Below are 14,153 nucleotides of genomic sequence, written 5' to 3' on the forward strand. Positions count from 1 at the left end.
TAATTAATCATATAATTAAATTAACCATAGTTTTATTTACTATTTAAATAAATTATTTATTCAACTCAATTAATCATATTTTTATAATAATATTCGATTGTCGTGCAGATGTACAAAAAGTAAATGACCATATATTATTATAAATGTATGTATATTTTATTTTAAAATTTAAATCATGTAGTTATTAGCTACTGTATTTTTTTTATGTTTCATTGGTATTTTTGTGTTTGAAAAGGGCAATTGTTTATCCTATTGAGAGATCTATTTAATTGAGACACTACACAATGAAAGAGATTCTGACGTATACTTCTTTTTGTGTATTTTATATATGCTAGTATGTATATTCATAACGCCAACAGAATCTATGCTAATGATTTTGAAAGAAAGTTATATAGTTCTTTTTTTTTTACAGAAAGATAAATTTTATTCAAATGTTAAAATGAGATAAATATAATTGCATTGATTATGAGTTGAAATATTTTTCATCTATATTTTGAAATTAATAAGAAAGTCAAAATACATTAATGATACACATAAACATTTTAGAAATTAACTAAAAATTACCAAATCTAAACTATATTTCTAACAACCAAATGAATTTTTTCTACATTTAACCAATGGTCAATAAAAATGTATGATCTATAGTATTTAATTTCATATAAAAAAATATTTAATTGTAATCGTTCATATTAACTATAGTTGTTTCTATTGAAAGTCCATTGAACAATCTTCTTTTGTTTGCATAAACTTCTATTGAACAAATCTACTGTATTTTGCACGGTTTGGATATGTTTTATCAAGCTTCTAGACAACAAATTAATTATCATAAAACACAAGGATATTTCTCCAAGAATATTGACAATCAGTTCAGAGAGTATGTATTGCAACATACGGATTTACCCATACTAATAGTTTGGGAAGATATCTCGGAGCTAACATTGTCATAGGGAGAAACTCAAGAGTTCACTTTAGTAATATTGTGAACAAGATTTAAAATAAGTTGAGCAAGTGGAAACAACAATGATGAAGCTTAGTTAGTAGAATCACACTCTTTAAATATGTATTGAGTTCTATCTCGTATTATCACATGTAATATGTAAAAATTTCGATGACCATTTGGGCTAAAGTGGAAAAGACTAAAAAGAATTATGACCAACAATGGTTTTAATGTATATGCAACAAATTTATTTTTTTATACATCTTATAACTAAATAATACCCAAAAATCAATTGGCTTTTGTTTGGGGTGATACTGATAATGGTCGTAAACCCTTTTAATTAGTTGGCTTGTGTGTTGCTTGCCTAAAAAGGATGGTGGCGTGGACTTCAAGCGTCAATATCAAATGAATGGGGATTTTTTTCATGAAGATGATTTGGAACTTCACCACTAATTTAGATGACCTTTGGTGTAAGATTCTTCATAGTAAAAATGGCAGGAACAATGATTTGTGTGATTCTATTAGCTCTCAACCTTATTATTCTCCTATTTGGAAAGCTCTTGTAAGGGTTTGGTATAAATTTCAAAGGAATAATGTGCGGAAAACTAGGGATCATACTCATACCAACTTTTGGTTGGATAGATGGTGGCCTAACAACACTCATTAGAGTTTTAGGGTTCAGGGTACAGGGTACAGGGTTCAGGGTTCAGGTGAAAGAAAGCGCTCAAAGGTGAAAGAACAGGCCAATGGAAAAAATTATCATGAAGGATGGGACATCTCTTTTCTTTTACCAGTCAAGGAAGTATTGTTATTCTCAATGACTTGGGAATCTATGCTACAAACATTGTCTGCTAAATTCTGTGGCTGGTCCAGGTGACTATTTCCAGAAGTATCCACACCATTAGAAAGAGTGCCAAAAGCATGATCAACACTTGCCTGCACAATGAATATGATGGTGGCAACATAAAACGGATGACCACCATAGTTCAACAATGTCCAATGTTATAAAGTATGCAACAATGTCCAACATATGTCTAATTCTTTGTAATATGTAAAGTGTTCGCAGCCACGAAATTGGACATATCAGATACTGGATTGAGATGCTCTAGAAAAAAAAATTAAAAAACGGTTGACCTCTCCAAAATGCTTCTCACGCATCATCGTTATAAATGACCAAAAAGAACGAAATAATTAGTCTCCACCATAACAGTTTTCAATTTGGCAGTAGCTTACAACCCTTTGACTTTAGTTTAGACTCTAGACCAAAGAACTTCAATCATGATATTACCAAGTACGTTGTCTTTTTCTTCATGTGATCAATTAGTAATTCGCCGTACACAATAGTATCAGATTCTGTCAACAATTTGCGGTCTCTCAAATTTGAGAAAACCTTTCTGGCCTCTTCAATTGTTCCATGCTTGCACATGCCAAAGTTGATTGCAGAACATACAACATTGCATAAAGGGAAACCTTGTTGCATCATCTTATTCAATACATCAATCACCTTTTCTGCATCATTAAATTTGCATATGTGAATAAGGGTAAGACAATACTTAAACTCCATAGGTCCACTAGTAGCATTTCCTAAGCAATCTCTAACAAGCATCATGTCTTCCTCAATCTCTCCTATTTCGCAAAGACCTTTAGCAAGGCGATGATAAACAACCACAGAAGGAATGCAAGACATCTCAATGATCTTATTATGACATACACAAGCCTACTGAACTTCACCGCAAGCAACAAGGAATAGAATTGTTATGTTATATATTGATGAATCAGGCTTCATGTCTGAGCCCTTTATTTCATCGAAGAGTGATAATGCTTTCTTCACTTCACCACTCAATCGAAGAGAATCCATAAGAACATTGTATATTTCAACACTAACATAAAAAATTTCTTTCAAGTGTGTAAATACCTCAAGTGACATTACTGATCCTTTTTTGTCAACCAAATGGAAGAAAAATTTGAACAGATTTTCAATGACTGGAAATCCCAATTTCTCCATCTTTTTTAGCAACATAAAAAATTCTTCCATATATTTCGCTTCGGCATAGGCCAAAAATAACGGTTTTACAGATAAGAAGTCCGGTTCAAGACCCTCCTGAATAGTGACTTGGAAAAGCTTATAAGCCTTCTCAACCTTATTCAAGTTGCATAAACCTTCAATAAGGTTATTATAAATCCCCAAATCGGCTCGGTATCCTGAGTTCACCAAAACCTTCAACAAACCAAAAGCCAAACCAACCTTATTCCCCGCCAAAAACGGTTTAATCAATGATCCATATATCGTTTTATCTATCAAACGACCCTTACTCTTCATTTCCTTAAACAACTCATAACCCTCCTTAACCCTTCCGTCTTTAGCCAAACCACCAATGATAGTACCATATGCCATGACATCCGGCACAACTCTGCCTCTCTTTACTGGCAACCATTGCGTGACTATTATCAATCTTATTTTGAAATACCAACTCATTCCGACATCTCTCAAGATAACGTATTTTGTTCACTATGGTTGTGAATCTTTAGTACATTTCGCCGATTGTCTCTTCTTCATTCATTTCAAATAATTCGAACTTCCGTATGTCAATTTCAATTTTTGTTTTCTTAAGATGGCTTGTTCCTTCATGGTGAGTTTGCAATGTGTCCCATAATTTCTTTGTCGTATCACATTCATCTACTTTTTCACTTTCTTCCCTGCTTAAAGCACATAATAATAAAAAATTGAGCTTTTGAGTTTAGAAGTACCGTAGATTTTTCATCTACTGTCCTTTTTGTTTCTTTCTTTTTAGCATATGTTGAATCGGTTGTATCTACTCTAGGTATGAAATCTCCATCTATGATGATGCGTCACATACCACTGTCCTGTGACTTTAGAAAGAACTGCATTTTACTTTTTCAGAAATAATAATCTGAGCAATCAAAGTATGGTGGTCTATGCGATGACCTTCCTTCAGCAATAATTTTAGCTTTTGACATTATCTTCCTGAAGCTTTTTATCTAACACTTTTTGGGTGTTTAATCCTTAGAGACTGACTCTGATGCCAATTGAAGTAACAATGTCAATTATAAAGAATGAGGTTTGAATTATAATTTCCCCTTGTTAAAAATTCCTGTAAAAAACTAAAGTGTTTAACTCAAGATTGATATTGCTTACAAACGAAGAACGTTGGGGTTTGAATTATAATTGCTCCTTTTAAAAAATTCTTGTTAAAAACTAAAGAATTTAACTCAAGATTGATCTTGGTTACAAACGTAGAATGTTCTTGGTTAGTGGAAAGAAAACAACAATATTAATTTATCAATATAAAAATTGATTGTAAGACAAAAAGTAAATAAGGATAAGGAAAGAAAGATCACACAAGGATATATCATAGTTCACCCAACACGGGTTATGTTCAATCCTCACAATTAGGTTTTCCACTAAGTGCTCAAAGCAAGAACATTCTTGGATTTCACACAGCTTTTACATATCAATCTTGATCTATTACAAAGTACCTTTCTACCTAGAAATGATTTCTACAAACTAACTTTTAAATCATAAAAAGGATTTTTACACACTACTCAAACTATGTCAACAATATAGCCTTGAGTTACAAAGTAATGATTTTTGAGATTGTTAGAATCTGAGTATGCTCAACTCTTGTTTGAGAATATATTCTAGATTTTAGAACTCACTAAGTATTGATTCTAATATCACACTAAGGACAAAACTAAAACTTAGAATGATTGAGAAGCTCGAGTATGATTGAATGAGTGATGTTTTGTTTGACACTTTTAGTTCTGATTTATTTTCCATCGTGAAGCTTTATTTATAGGCTTCAAGAGAACTTATGACAGCTCATCGTGAGTGATGTTTTGATCTTGACAGCTGTCTGAAGTGATCTCATACCTTAAATCACGTGTGCATAACTGTTTAAAAGTACAACATCAGTGTCCTTTTCAATTCGTTGACATTAATGAGTAATTGAATTTTTAACGTATAAAATCATTACTCACCATAAGTGGAATAATATAATTGTTCATGAAAGGATGATATTTATGTCGATATTTATGAGTGATTAAGTGGTTTTTAATGACTAATAATATAAATTATTACCATTGGTAAATGACTAATAATATTATAAAATAATTTATAAATTTATTATAAAATAACTTATAAAATAATTTGATAATAATATAAATTATAAATTATAAATTATTATCAAATTGTAAAATAATTTATAAATTATAAATTTATTATAAATAATTATAAAATAATTTTATAATTTATAAATTTATTATAAAATAATATTATCAAATAGATTTTGGAGGTATTAAAGAAATTATGGAAGGAAGAGGAGAAATATGGATCAAAGATATTAAAGAAGTTGGTGAAGGAGGAGGATTGAAGAAGATTATGGATTGAGAGCATGATTGAGAGGGGAGAAAGGAGGAGAGGTCAACATCAGTTTTTTGGCTGATGTGAAAAATATTTGTATAGGTGGATGAAATAGAATGAGGTGGCATTAGGGGGTCTGTTTTAAATATATATAATAGATAGATAATAGATATAATAGATGGTTATAAGTCTTTTTTATGAAAAATAATTTAAATTCATTAATGATTAAGTTAGTGTTATATCTATTTGATCTTTTAATAAAAATATTAATATAAAATAAAATAAGAAAGAAAAACTCACTCACAATACAAAACTTTAATTAGTTAAAAAAAATTAAATATTAAAAAGTGGTGTGACATTAAATGAGTTATCACCAAAATAAAATTCAGGAATTTTTATAAGATATATCTAAATAAATTATGCACATACCAAATTTATTACATATTATAATATACATGTATTAATTTAGGTTAAATTATTGTTTAATACTGATTATTAAATAGCTTATAAATTATAAATATTATGTGGCTGATACAGCTCAAAGCAGGACAAAAATGTGAACTTAATATAAGTTCTAAACATTCTCTAGACAATTTTTTTAAGTATACTCTCTTGATTTTTGGAAGGGGATCAATATCATTGAAAATATAGGAGCTAGTTAAATCAATGGTAACTTTGCCAATGTGTAACCCCCAATTTAACTATCTTGAATGAACTCAGCCCGATAATTTGATAAATAAATAGATTAAAGATGTCTAATTTTTTATATAATGGTGACTAATTAAATTTGAGACATCTTATAGATCACGATGGAGGTTATCCACAGCCCGCTTGGATTCTAACTTAAAATACACATCAACTAACAGGAGAGCAAGAATAGAGTCTCTCCTTTATCCACCGAACAGAAAAGAGACAACCACATGATTTTAGTAAGCACACAACAAACTTGTTCATCCCTTATGGACATGCCAATGCTAACAAGGTTCATCAACATTACACTTGCAACTTTCCCACGATTGGTCTACACTAGACAAAAGTCAGCTGGAAGGTCCAAGATGAACGGAAGAAATAATCTTTTGTGATAGCTTTGTATTGGAAGAAGATTCAGTCACACTTTCCAAACAATAATTTTTTTACTCTTCCACAAACTTCATAAAATGATAGCATTTGTATATCTTTGATCGATGTGGAGCATAAGAACATCAAGAAGAGAACTTAAAGTCATAAAAACCTTTCCCTAAGTAGGCCATCCACAATAAAGTTTATCAAACAATAATGTGGACCGTGGATGCAATAGATGAATAGAATTGAAGGGTGGGTGTCTATCAACTATACAACAACGTGGACAATATATTTACAAGTAGTAGAATAGAGAAACAAATGTTTTTAAAAAAAGTAGTAGAAACAAATAGTACAATTTTATTCATGGAAATAAAGGGTTTCAACCTATGGAAAAATAAAATGCCAAATGAATTCTCAAGAGACCTATGTTACAAACACAGATACCTCAAATTAAGTGTAGCTGGTTACTTGATCGCATCAAATTGTTAGTAGAATCTCAAACGGAAGACGTTACCTAGATGAAACCAAGTGAATCAAAAAGGGTGCACAACACTTTGATCATAACTTAAGAATTCGTCACATCCCAACTCCTTTGCATGTATGGAGGCAACTCCGCTTCCAACTTAAGTGCTTCAACAACTGAAAGGTCACAATTTGAAGCTGATAGTGATTGAACATCTTGCAGTGCTTGAGATATATTGGGCAAGATTATTTGCTTGCAATGAAGATGTAAACGAGGATGCTTATCAGAGATGCTTCCCTTGTTCAAATTAAGGCCAAAAGGGAGTGTCTCTTCCTTAAGAAGTTCTTCAGTTGAGTCCTCCAGATTACATAAATCAAAATGTCCCCATTTTTTATGAGCTTGCCATCCATACTTGTAGTCCCCAACTATTGGTGTACCTAACACCTCAGCACAGTGGACCCGGAGCTGTGGCACCAACACACAAAATAAGAATATAAATTATGAACTGATTAAATATTTTAAGTTATGGCACCAAGATCAGCTGGTTATGATTCTTCCCTTGTTTTTATTACCTGGTGTTTTCTACCGGTTAAGGGGGAAAGCTCTAACCATGTGTAACCTGCATCATTACCGGTGACATAAGTAAGGGTTGCCAACCAAGAGAACAAAGGAGATAAATTTGGAAGGAATACTCTTCACAAAAAAGGGGGAGGACGCTTCACAAATTTTCAATATATTTTAGGCTCAAACATTTGCAAATAAGTCTATTGTAACAAAAATCATGTAGGGCATCATCTATCAGTACAATTACTTGTGTTTTTTGACAGACAAATATTGTATTACCGAACACAATTAAATTGAGTTCTGTTTCGTATGTAATTATCAGCTCTTTCCTGCGTCTGCTTTTCCAGTAACAAGTGAATGTGTTAAACTAAATTATGTAATAAATCATTTTGTAAATTGAACTAGTTTGGAAGCACGCATTTTTTACATTTCAGTAATTCCATATGGAGGGATGTAAATTATTGATTCTTATATCACTAATGACATTTTTTATAGTATTGTCTAATTAGTCATTAGCAATATAAGGGTAATTTGGGAGGTCAAAACTAAAGTCCAAATAAGTTTAAAATGTCTCATACACTGCAAAAGGGGAAAAAAGAAGCTGAACTACCACAATTATGTCGTGCTATGAGACAAATTTACCCACCCACTTACTGATACGATCACATATGTCAACCTCTAAATATAAGGTGATTTAGAACTCAGAATTTAAAGTAAGTTTCATTACTGACCATCGGATGATGATCCAAGTACTCGGTACTCTGTAACTGCATGTTGTGATGATACTAACGTAGAATTGTTAACAATAGTTATTCGATCAGATTTTCCGTTGTCAACCACCACCTGAAACCAAATGAAGGATTACAACATTCTTCACAATATGAGGAGCTTTTTATAGTACATAAATCAATGATAATTTACTTTACCACCGACTATTGAATATAGAAAATAGTGGCTAAAATAAGATTTACAGGAAGATAAAATACCAATTAGCTGTTTCAAATGTTAACCGTTTAGTTGTAAGACAAAGTTAAAATCCAGTGAAAAACTTTTTCATATGTGCAGACATGATATATCAGTAATTACTTGTTTATATGTGGAGATGGATTGAAATAGTTGAAAGGATTAGCCAAGTGAAGAATTCTGGTAAGCAGTTATGAAGTGTGGATAAGGGATACAACCTTACCCAGTGGAGAAGTAATCAAGCCTCCTGAACGTCTAGGACGTCCGATGACGAGTGCCCAATACCTTCTTTGAAGGATTCTCTTTTCCGTGTCATTCTATTTAAGATAAAATGAAGTTGAAATTGTGATTATTATTATTATTATGAAAGAGCAATAAGATGAAGCATTTGATGAAAAATAAGAGTGATGACACTGACATGATCAGAAGCCCTTGATGTTTTGTCGCGGAATATGGAATGCAGAACTACAGTACTTGTTTGTGTTCTTCCCATGACCAGAATTCCAGAACAGTCTCTGTCTAGTCTATGCACCTAATAATAATATACCATATTAGTGGAAGAAGTGTTACACATATTAGCAATAGATTGAGTGAAGAGTAGTTGGGAGAGAGAAGAGAAAAGAAAAGACAAACCAGACGAGGAGGTTGTGAGTAATCATAATTTAAAGATGATGCAGCTAACGCATCTAAACTCCATTTGATATTGATGCCACCCTATTTAAAAAGGAATAATAGAATGAATGAATGAAAGAAAATATGAATGGGCGGTGGTGACTGGTGAGGATAGTATAGTAGTTACCTGCACTGGCATTCCAGGAGGTTTATTGAGGACAACAGTGGCAGGATCCTATAGTTACGAATTACAAATTATTAGAAATTAGAATGAATGAATGAATGAATGAAGGAACGAAATTGAAATAGAAAAGCAACCTTATAGATAACAAGAGAACGCATAAATTTGATTTGTTTGGGAGTGAGAGTGAGGGGTTGTTTGGGGGTTTGTTGATGTTGATGTTGTTGTTTAACAGAATTGGGAAGAAATATACGATCTCCAGAGTTCAAGGTATCCTTAGCTCCCACCCTTTTCAATTTATCAGCAATAAGAGGAGAATTAGGAAGCATTCGAACTTGTCTTAGACGAAAGAGTTTGTGCACAAGAGTTTTCGGTATTTGGGGGCAGCACTGAGTAACCCATTTCAACGCAGTCGTCGAACTGGACGAAGATACTTCGTTCGAGGAACTCTTCACCGTCGCACTCACAGCTGGAAGTGTAAGCCATTTGGCATCGTCCGCGGACATGTGACACTGACGACTCCATGACCTCACCACTCCGACTCGGACCAACATTTTCACTTCCGCCGCCGTCTTCTTTCCGAGCGAAACGAGGCCAAGTAGAGGTTGCTTGCTGGGACTGATTTCGGGCTTCCATTCTTTATGGCCCATAATATTCCCGCCAACATGGGCCCAATCCAATTGATATAGGACTTTTCTACTTATCACTCTCCATCATATGTTTCACTTCCTTTAATACATTTAAAAATATTATTTTACTTTTTTATTATATATAAAAATATATTTATTTTTATTCTTTATGATATGATTATTACAATTAGCCAATCAACCTCATTCATCATCATCTTCACTATGAAACCATTGATTTACCGTTTGTCTCTTTCTGCTATTGCATATTGTTGACTTGCTCACAAAGACGTATTTTATTAAACTTGACAAACTTTCAATACTCCATATTAATATATTGCGAGTTTGATGAAAAATATTAAATTTATATATTATTTTGAGGGTAATGAAGTCTTTTTGTGACTTTAATATTTATACCGTATTATTGTATTATATTGTCAACACTACATTTTATTGAAATCTCAGCCTCTTTTGTTATTTCTTCGTCTCTTCCTTTCAATGATTTACATTATTATCAATGTTGTCAATTATCAATCTATTGCTTTTAACTATGATACAGTAGAGGAAGATACAGAGGATCTTTTCTAAAATTGATAATTGGACAAATAAATGGGAAATGATAACAAGGCAAATAATTGAGAAATTTTTGGCGTGTTAAGGTGTGTGAGTGACTTACACCAAATTTATAACTGACATATCATATTTTGTTTTGACAAAACCAACATATCATACTTAGAAGTGAACAAATAAGGTATATTAGTGTGACTTTAGAGAGATACATACATCTAATCGAATCAAATCAAATAATAAATTGAAGAATGTTTGCAAGGAAAAGTGCAATATGGCAAATAATTTGAGTGGACGTATGTCATTGATTATGCGCACTTTATGAGTTATAGCCAGAGATGCCTAGTGCCATCAAGAATAGTTATAGCATGCATGCTTAAAATTCAAATGGAGAAGGAGTATGATTGAGTAATTAATCTGCATGTATATGAGGTTGGCCCACACACATAAACGGTACTGATGGATTAAATAAAACTTGCAACCAAATTCACGCTCCCTCTTCAATAGGAAACTAATACTTTTTCTTATGTATACACAGTATTGTCTAAAATAGTATACAGTGATTCAGTTACTTGATGAGAGAAGAAAAAGTGTGGTTCATGCATGTGATAATTCAGTTACTTGCATTATTCCTATAGATAGATATTTGTAAAATGAATGTCACTGTCCCGTGCAAATAAATGGCTGGCTTGATTGCTTGAAAATTCTAAATTCACTTTACCATATACACCAGTTAAATTAATCTGTCCAGGTTCAGAGACACTTAGTTGAATATAGTGATATAGGAAACAACATTTTTTGTCATTTTGATTATCCTTACCTTAATAAGATAGGTTGTGCTCAATATTTTACATCATATCAACTTTTTGTGGTGTTATGATACTAAACTTTTCATGTGTTGTCAGACAAGATTATATCATGCAATATACAGTAGCTAGGTAGCAAAATTATGGATGGATGAGTGAGAGATCAGCAAAATAGAATTACCAGTTTGACCAGATTTCCTTAGAATTGCAGACAAATTATTTGCACTATTGCTTAAGAAGCTAGCTAGGTAATTATCAATTATCCCCTTTGCTTTAAGAGAATAGAGTGACTTTAGCAAATTAATTAAGAGGTGTGGTGTGGTTTGTTCTCTCCTTATTAGCAACACTATAAATAGCAATGCAATGCGCTCTATCTTCTTCATCAAGTAACATTAGTACTAGTCATATATACACACATTAACTAACTAACTAACTAGCAACAAAGCCTTATTAAAAATGGTTGGAAGAAGAATCAAGTTCCTTGTTATTGTTGTTGTTATTCTGTTTGGGGTGAGCTTGGGTCGGCCACTCAAGTCATTAGAGAATAATAACAATAATAGTGTTATTGTGAGTTCATCATCAGGTGCAGATATATATAATCGAACACTACTAGAGGAGGTTACCAACTCTGGTCCTAGCCCTGGAGAAGGCCATAAGCAGCAGCAGCAGCAGGGACAAGATGCTAATTATCATCATTAATTATCAATTGGATCTTATATATAATTAAACAAAAATTATTAGTTACATCTAATTTCAAATACTATTTTATAGTGCCTTCTTGATTATCTGCCTATTTCGTTTTCAAGAGTCATTCATATAGTCTAATCTCCATGCCCTTCTGAATAGTATGTAGCAAGCAAATTAATAATCATTTGTGACGGAAAATAAATTAAAGTAGAAATGAATACACATTTGATCTCTTTCCAATATTTCCATAGACAGTAGCCAAAGTTAGTACAAATTAAGCATATATAAATATATAGGACTTGTTGTATGCGATCTGTAATGTATCATAATTAAAGTACATTAATAATAAATCCAACGGTGTGTATTCATTCATTCATTCAAGAAAGAAGATACTTGTTGGCAGCTAGCTAGCATGCATGCATCACTTGAATTGAATTGAATTGAATGAATTAATGACCACGTCCTTTGTGGCTTGGCCCTGAATATGCTTGGCTGATTATTAAACTTATGAGGGAAGAAGGAGGAGATTCATCTCTGAGAGGTCTCATCCCTTCTACTTTTATGGATTGTGAGAGAAAGAGGATCATAAATATTATTATCATAAAAAGAGATGAATAACCTTGCAGCTTCATTTTCTATTATCTATCTACCTATTTGGAGAATGTTATATATATATATAGTAATGTGAGTGGGAAATGAATGAATTGGAGAAAGGGTTGTTTTGTTCTTTGACTTCACTTGCTTGTTGCGTGGATATATGGTGGGCGTGGCGGAGTTGGAAGTTTATTATTCTTTCACTGCTTTGAATTTTAAGTTTGGAAGTTTGAAGTTTGAACGGATTCATTCATATACAAAAGCAACTACTATACTAGTATTTCAGTTTTAAAATCCAACACGGCAAAATGTTTGAAACAAAAAACATGACATTAACAAAATTTTATTATTATTTTTATACCAAAGAGTACGGGTTATTGACTGGTGAAGAATTTATAGCTTCTACGCTAATAGAATAGTATTCTTAAAAATATTACTGTTTGCGTTGGTTGCTTGGAAAATTAATATTTTTTCGTTAAAACCGAATTAATATTTATAATTGTTTTTTCTTAATTATAATTAAGTGGAAGTTACTTATTTCAATACAATGTATTGTTTAGCAATTGTTATTTGATTGATTTATTTAAAAACAATAATATGTTGATCCATGATGATGATAATATAATATTATTTATGTTATTGGAAAGAATATTTTGTAGGTAGAAAGGGTGATGAGTAGTTACTACTACTAAATGCTGAACTTCCCTTTTCCCATTAGAGGACTCACTCACACAAACTCTGGTCAATGTGTCGCTCACAAAGTATTGAGCGGTTACACACACACCACCAACCCGCAATACAATATTATACTATACTTTATTAATGACTTCAACTTCAACTAAACAAATACTATTACTACTTTATGAAATGATTCAAATATGGGGATCACAATGTGAAAAAGGACAGTATATGTTTCAATGTTTCCGAATCGGACTTTGGTAATTTCGAGTTCTTCTAAAAAACAAATAATTATTCTAGTCAGTATTTTGATTAATCAATTTATTATAAATTGATTCTTTTTTTATTGAAATTTATTAACTATTTAAACACAGCCACTTGATTCACAATAAATGTATATAAAAATCATGATAGAAAAAAATAAAATTCATCTCAAATTTCATTAAAAAGTTTAAAGTCATTGAAATTAATTTTGATCAAACTCATGAAAAATAACTCTAATGTCTAAAAAAAACGAAATCACTTTTTTAAGAGATTTAAATTATGTAATGATGATAAAGATAAAAAGAACTATATTTGAGGACATCCACATTTTATATGATAATCTATTGTACTATATAAATACTTAATTAAATTGTTTATTCCAATATAATTATAAAAACACTCCTAATTACTAGTTTGTTTAGTCTAAGAATTTGAGATGCTAGTAAGTCAACTTTATTGACATTTCTAAGGACTATATATTTGAGGACATCCACATTTTATAATGGGTGACTTATGTTTACCTAAATGTAGTGTTTCTTTATATTTTTGAATGAAAGAATCATGATTAATGACTAGAGTTAGTCTTTTTTTTATTGTGTATGATTTTGAGATGGCAAAAGTTAATTTTAAATTAATTAATTTGAAAAATCAACTATGGTGTAAAATGAATTGAATATATATATATATATATATATATATATATATATATATATATATTCACGTAAAAGTAAATTCAATAACATATTAAAGTCTAAAGTTTCAGATGGA

At 31.5% G+C, this 14,153-nt stretch overlaps 1 protein-coding gene and 1 pseudogene across 1 annotated transcript; both read right to left on the reverse strand.

The window, feature by feature from the left end:
* Positions 1-2,150: 2,150 nt before the first annotated feature.
* Positions 2,151-3,413, reverse strand: LOC101508184 (pentatricopeptide repeat-containing protein At4g20740-like; annotated as a pseudogene).
* A 3,304-nt stretch (positions 3,414-6,717) lies between these two features.
* Positions 6,718-9,833, reverse strand: LOC101490874 (RNA pseudouridine synthase 4, mitochondrial). The gene is made up of 8 exons (XM_004511238.4): positions 9,301-9,833; positions 9,170-9,217; positions 9,004-9,084; positions 8,789-8,902; positions 8,589-8,687; positions 8,139-8,250; positions 7,416-7,462; positions 6,718-7,308 (listed from the first exon to the last, which is right to left on the reverse strand). The coding sequence occupies exons 1-8, from the start codon at positions 9,811-9,813 to the stop codon at positions 6,946-6,948; spliced, it is 1,377 nt and encodes a 458-aa protein (XP_004511295.1). The 5' UTR covers positions 9,814-9,833; the 3' UTR covers positions 6,718-6,945.
* Between the last annotated feature and the right edge of the window lie 4,320 nt (positions 9,834-14,153).

Source organism: Cicer arietinum, chromosome 8 (genome assembly GCF_000331145.2).
Source record: "Cicer arietinum cultivar CDC Frontier isolate Library 1 chromosome 8, Cicar.CDCFrontier_v2.0, whole genome shotgun sequence".
Taxonomy (NCBI): domain Eukaryota; kingdom Viridiplantae; phylum Streptophyta; class Magnoliopsida; order Fabales; family Fabaceae; genus Cicer; species Cicer arietinum.

Bases quoted from the DNA above. Each gene is read 5' to 3' on its own strand.
- LOC101490874 (XM_004511238.4), bottom strand. From the start codon at position 9,813: ATGGGCCATAAAGAATGGAAGCCCGAAATCAGTCCCAGCAAGCAACCT. The intron at 9,085-9,169 runs GTAACTACTATA...CTTTTTAAATAG, and splicing joins CTCCTGGAATGCCAGTGCAG to GGTGGCATCAATATCAAATG. The intron at 7,309-7,415 runs GTAATAAAAACA...TTGGTGCCACAG, and splicing joins TAACCGGTAGAAAACACCAG to CTCCGGGTCCACTGTGCTGA.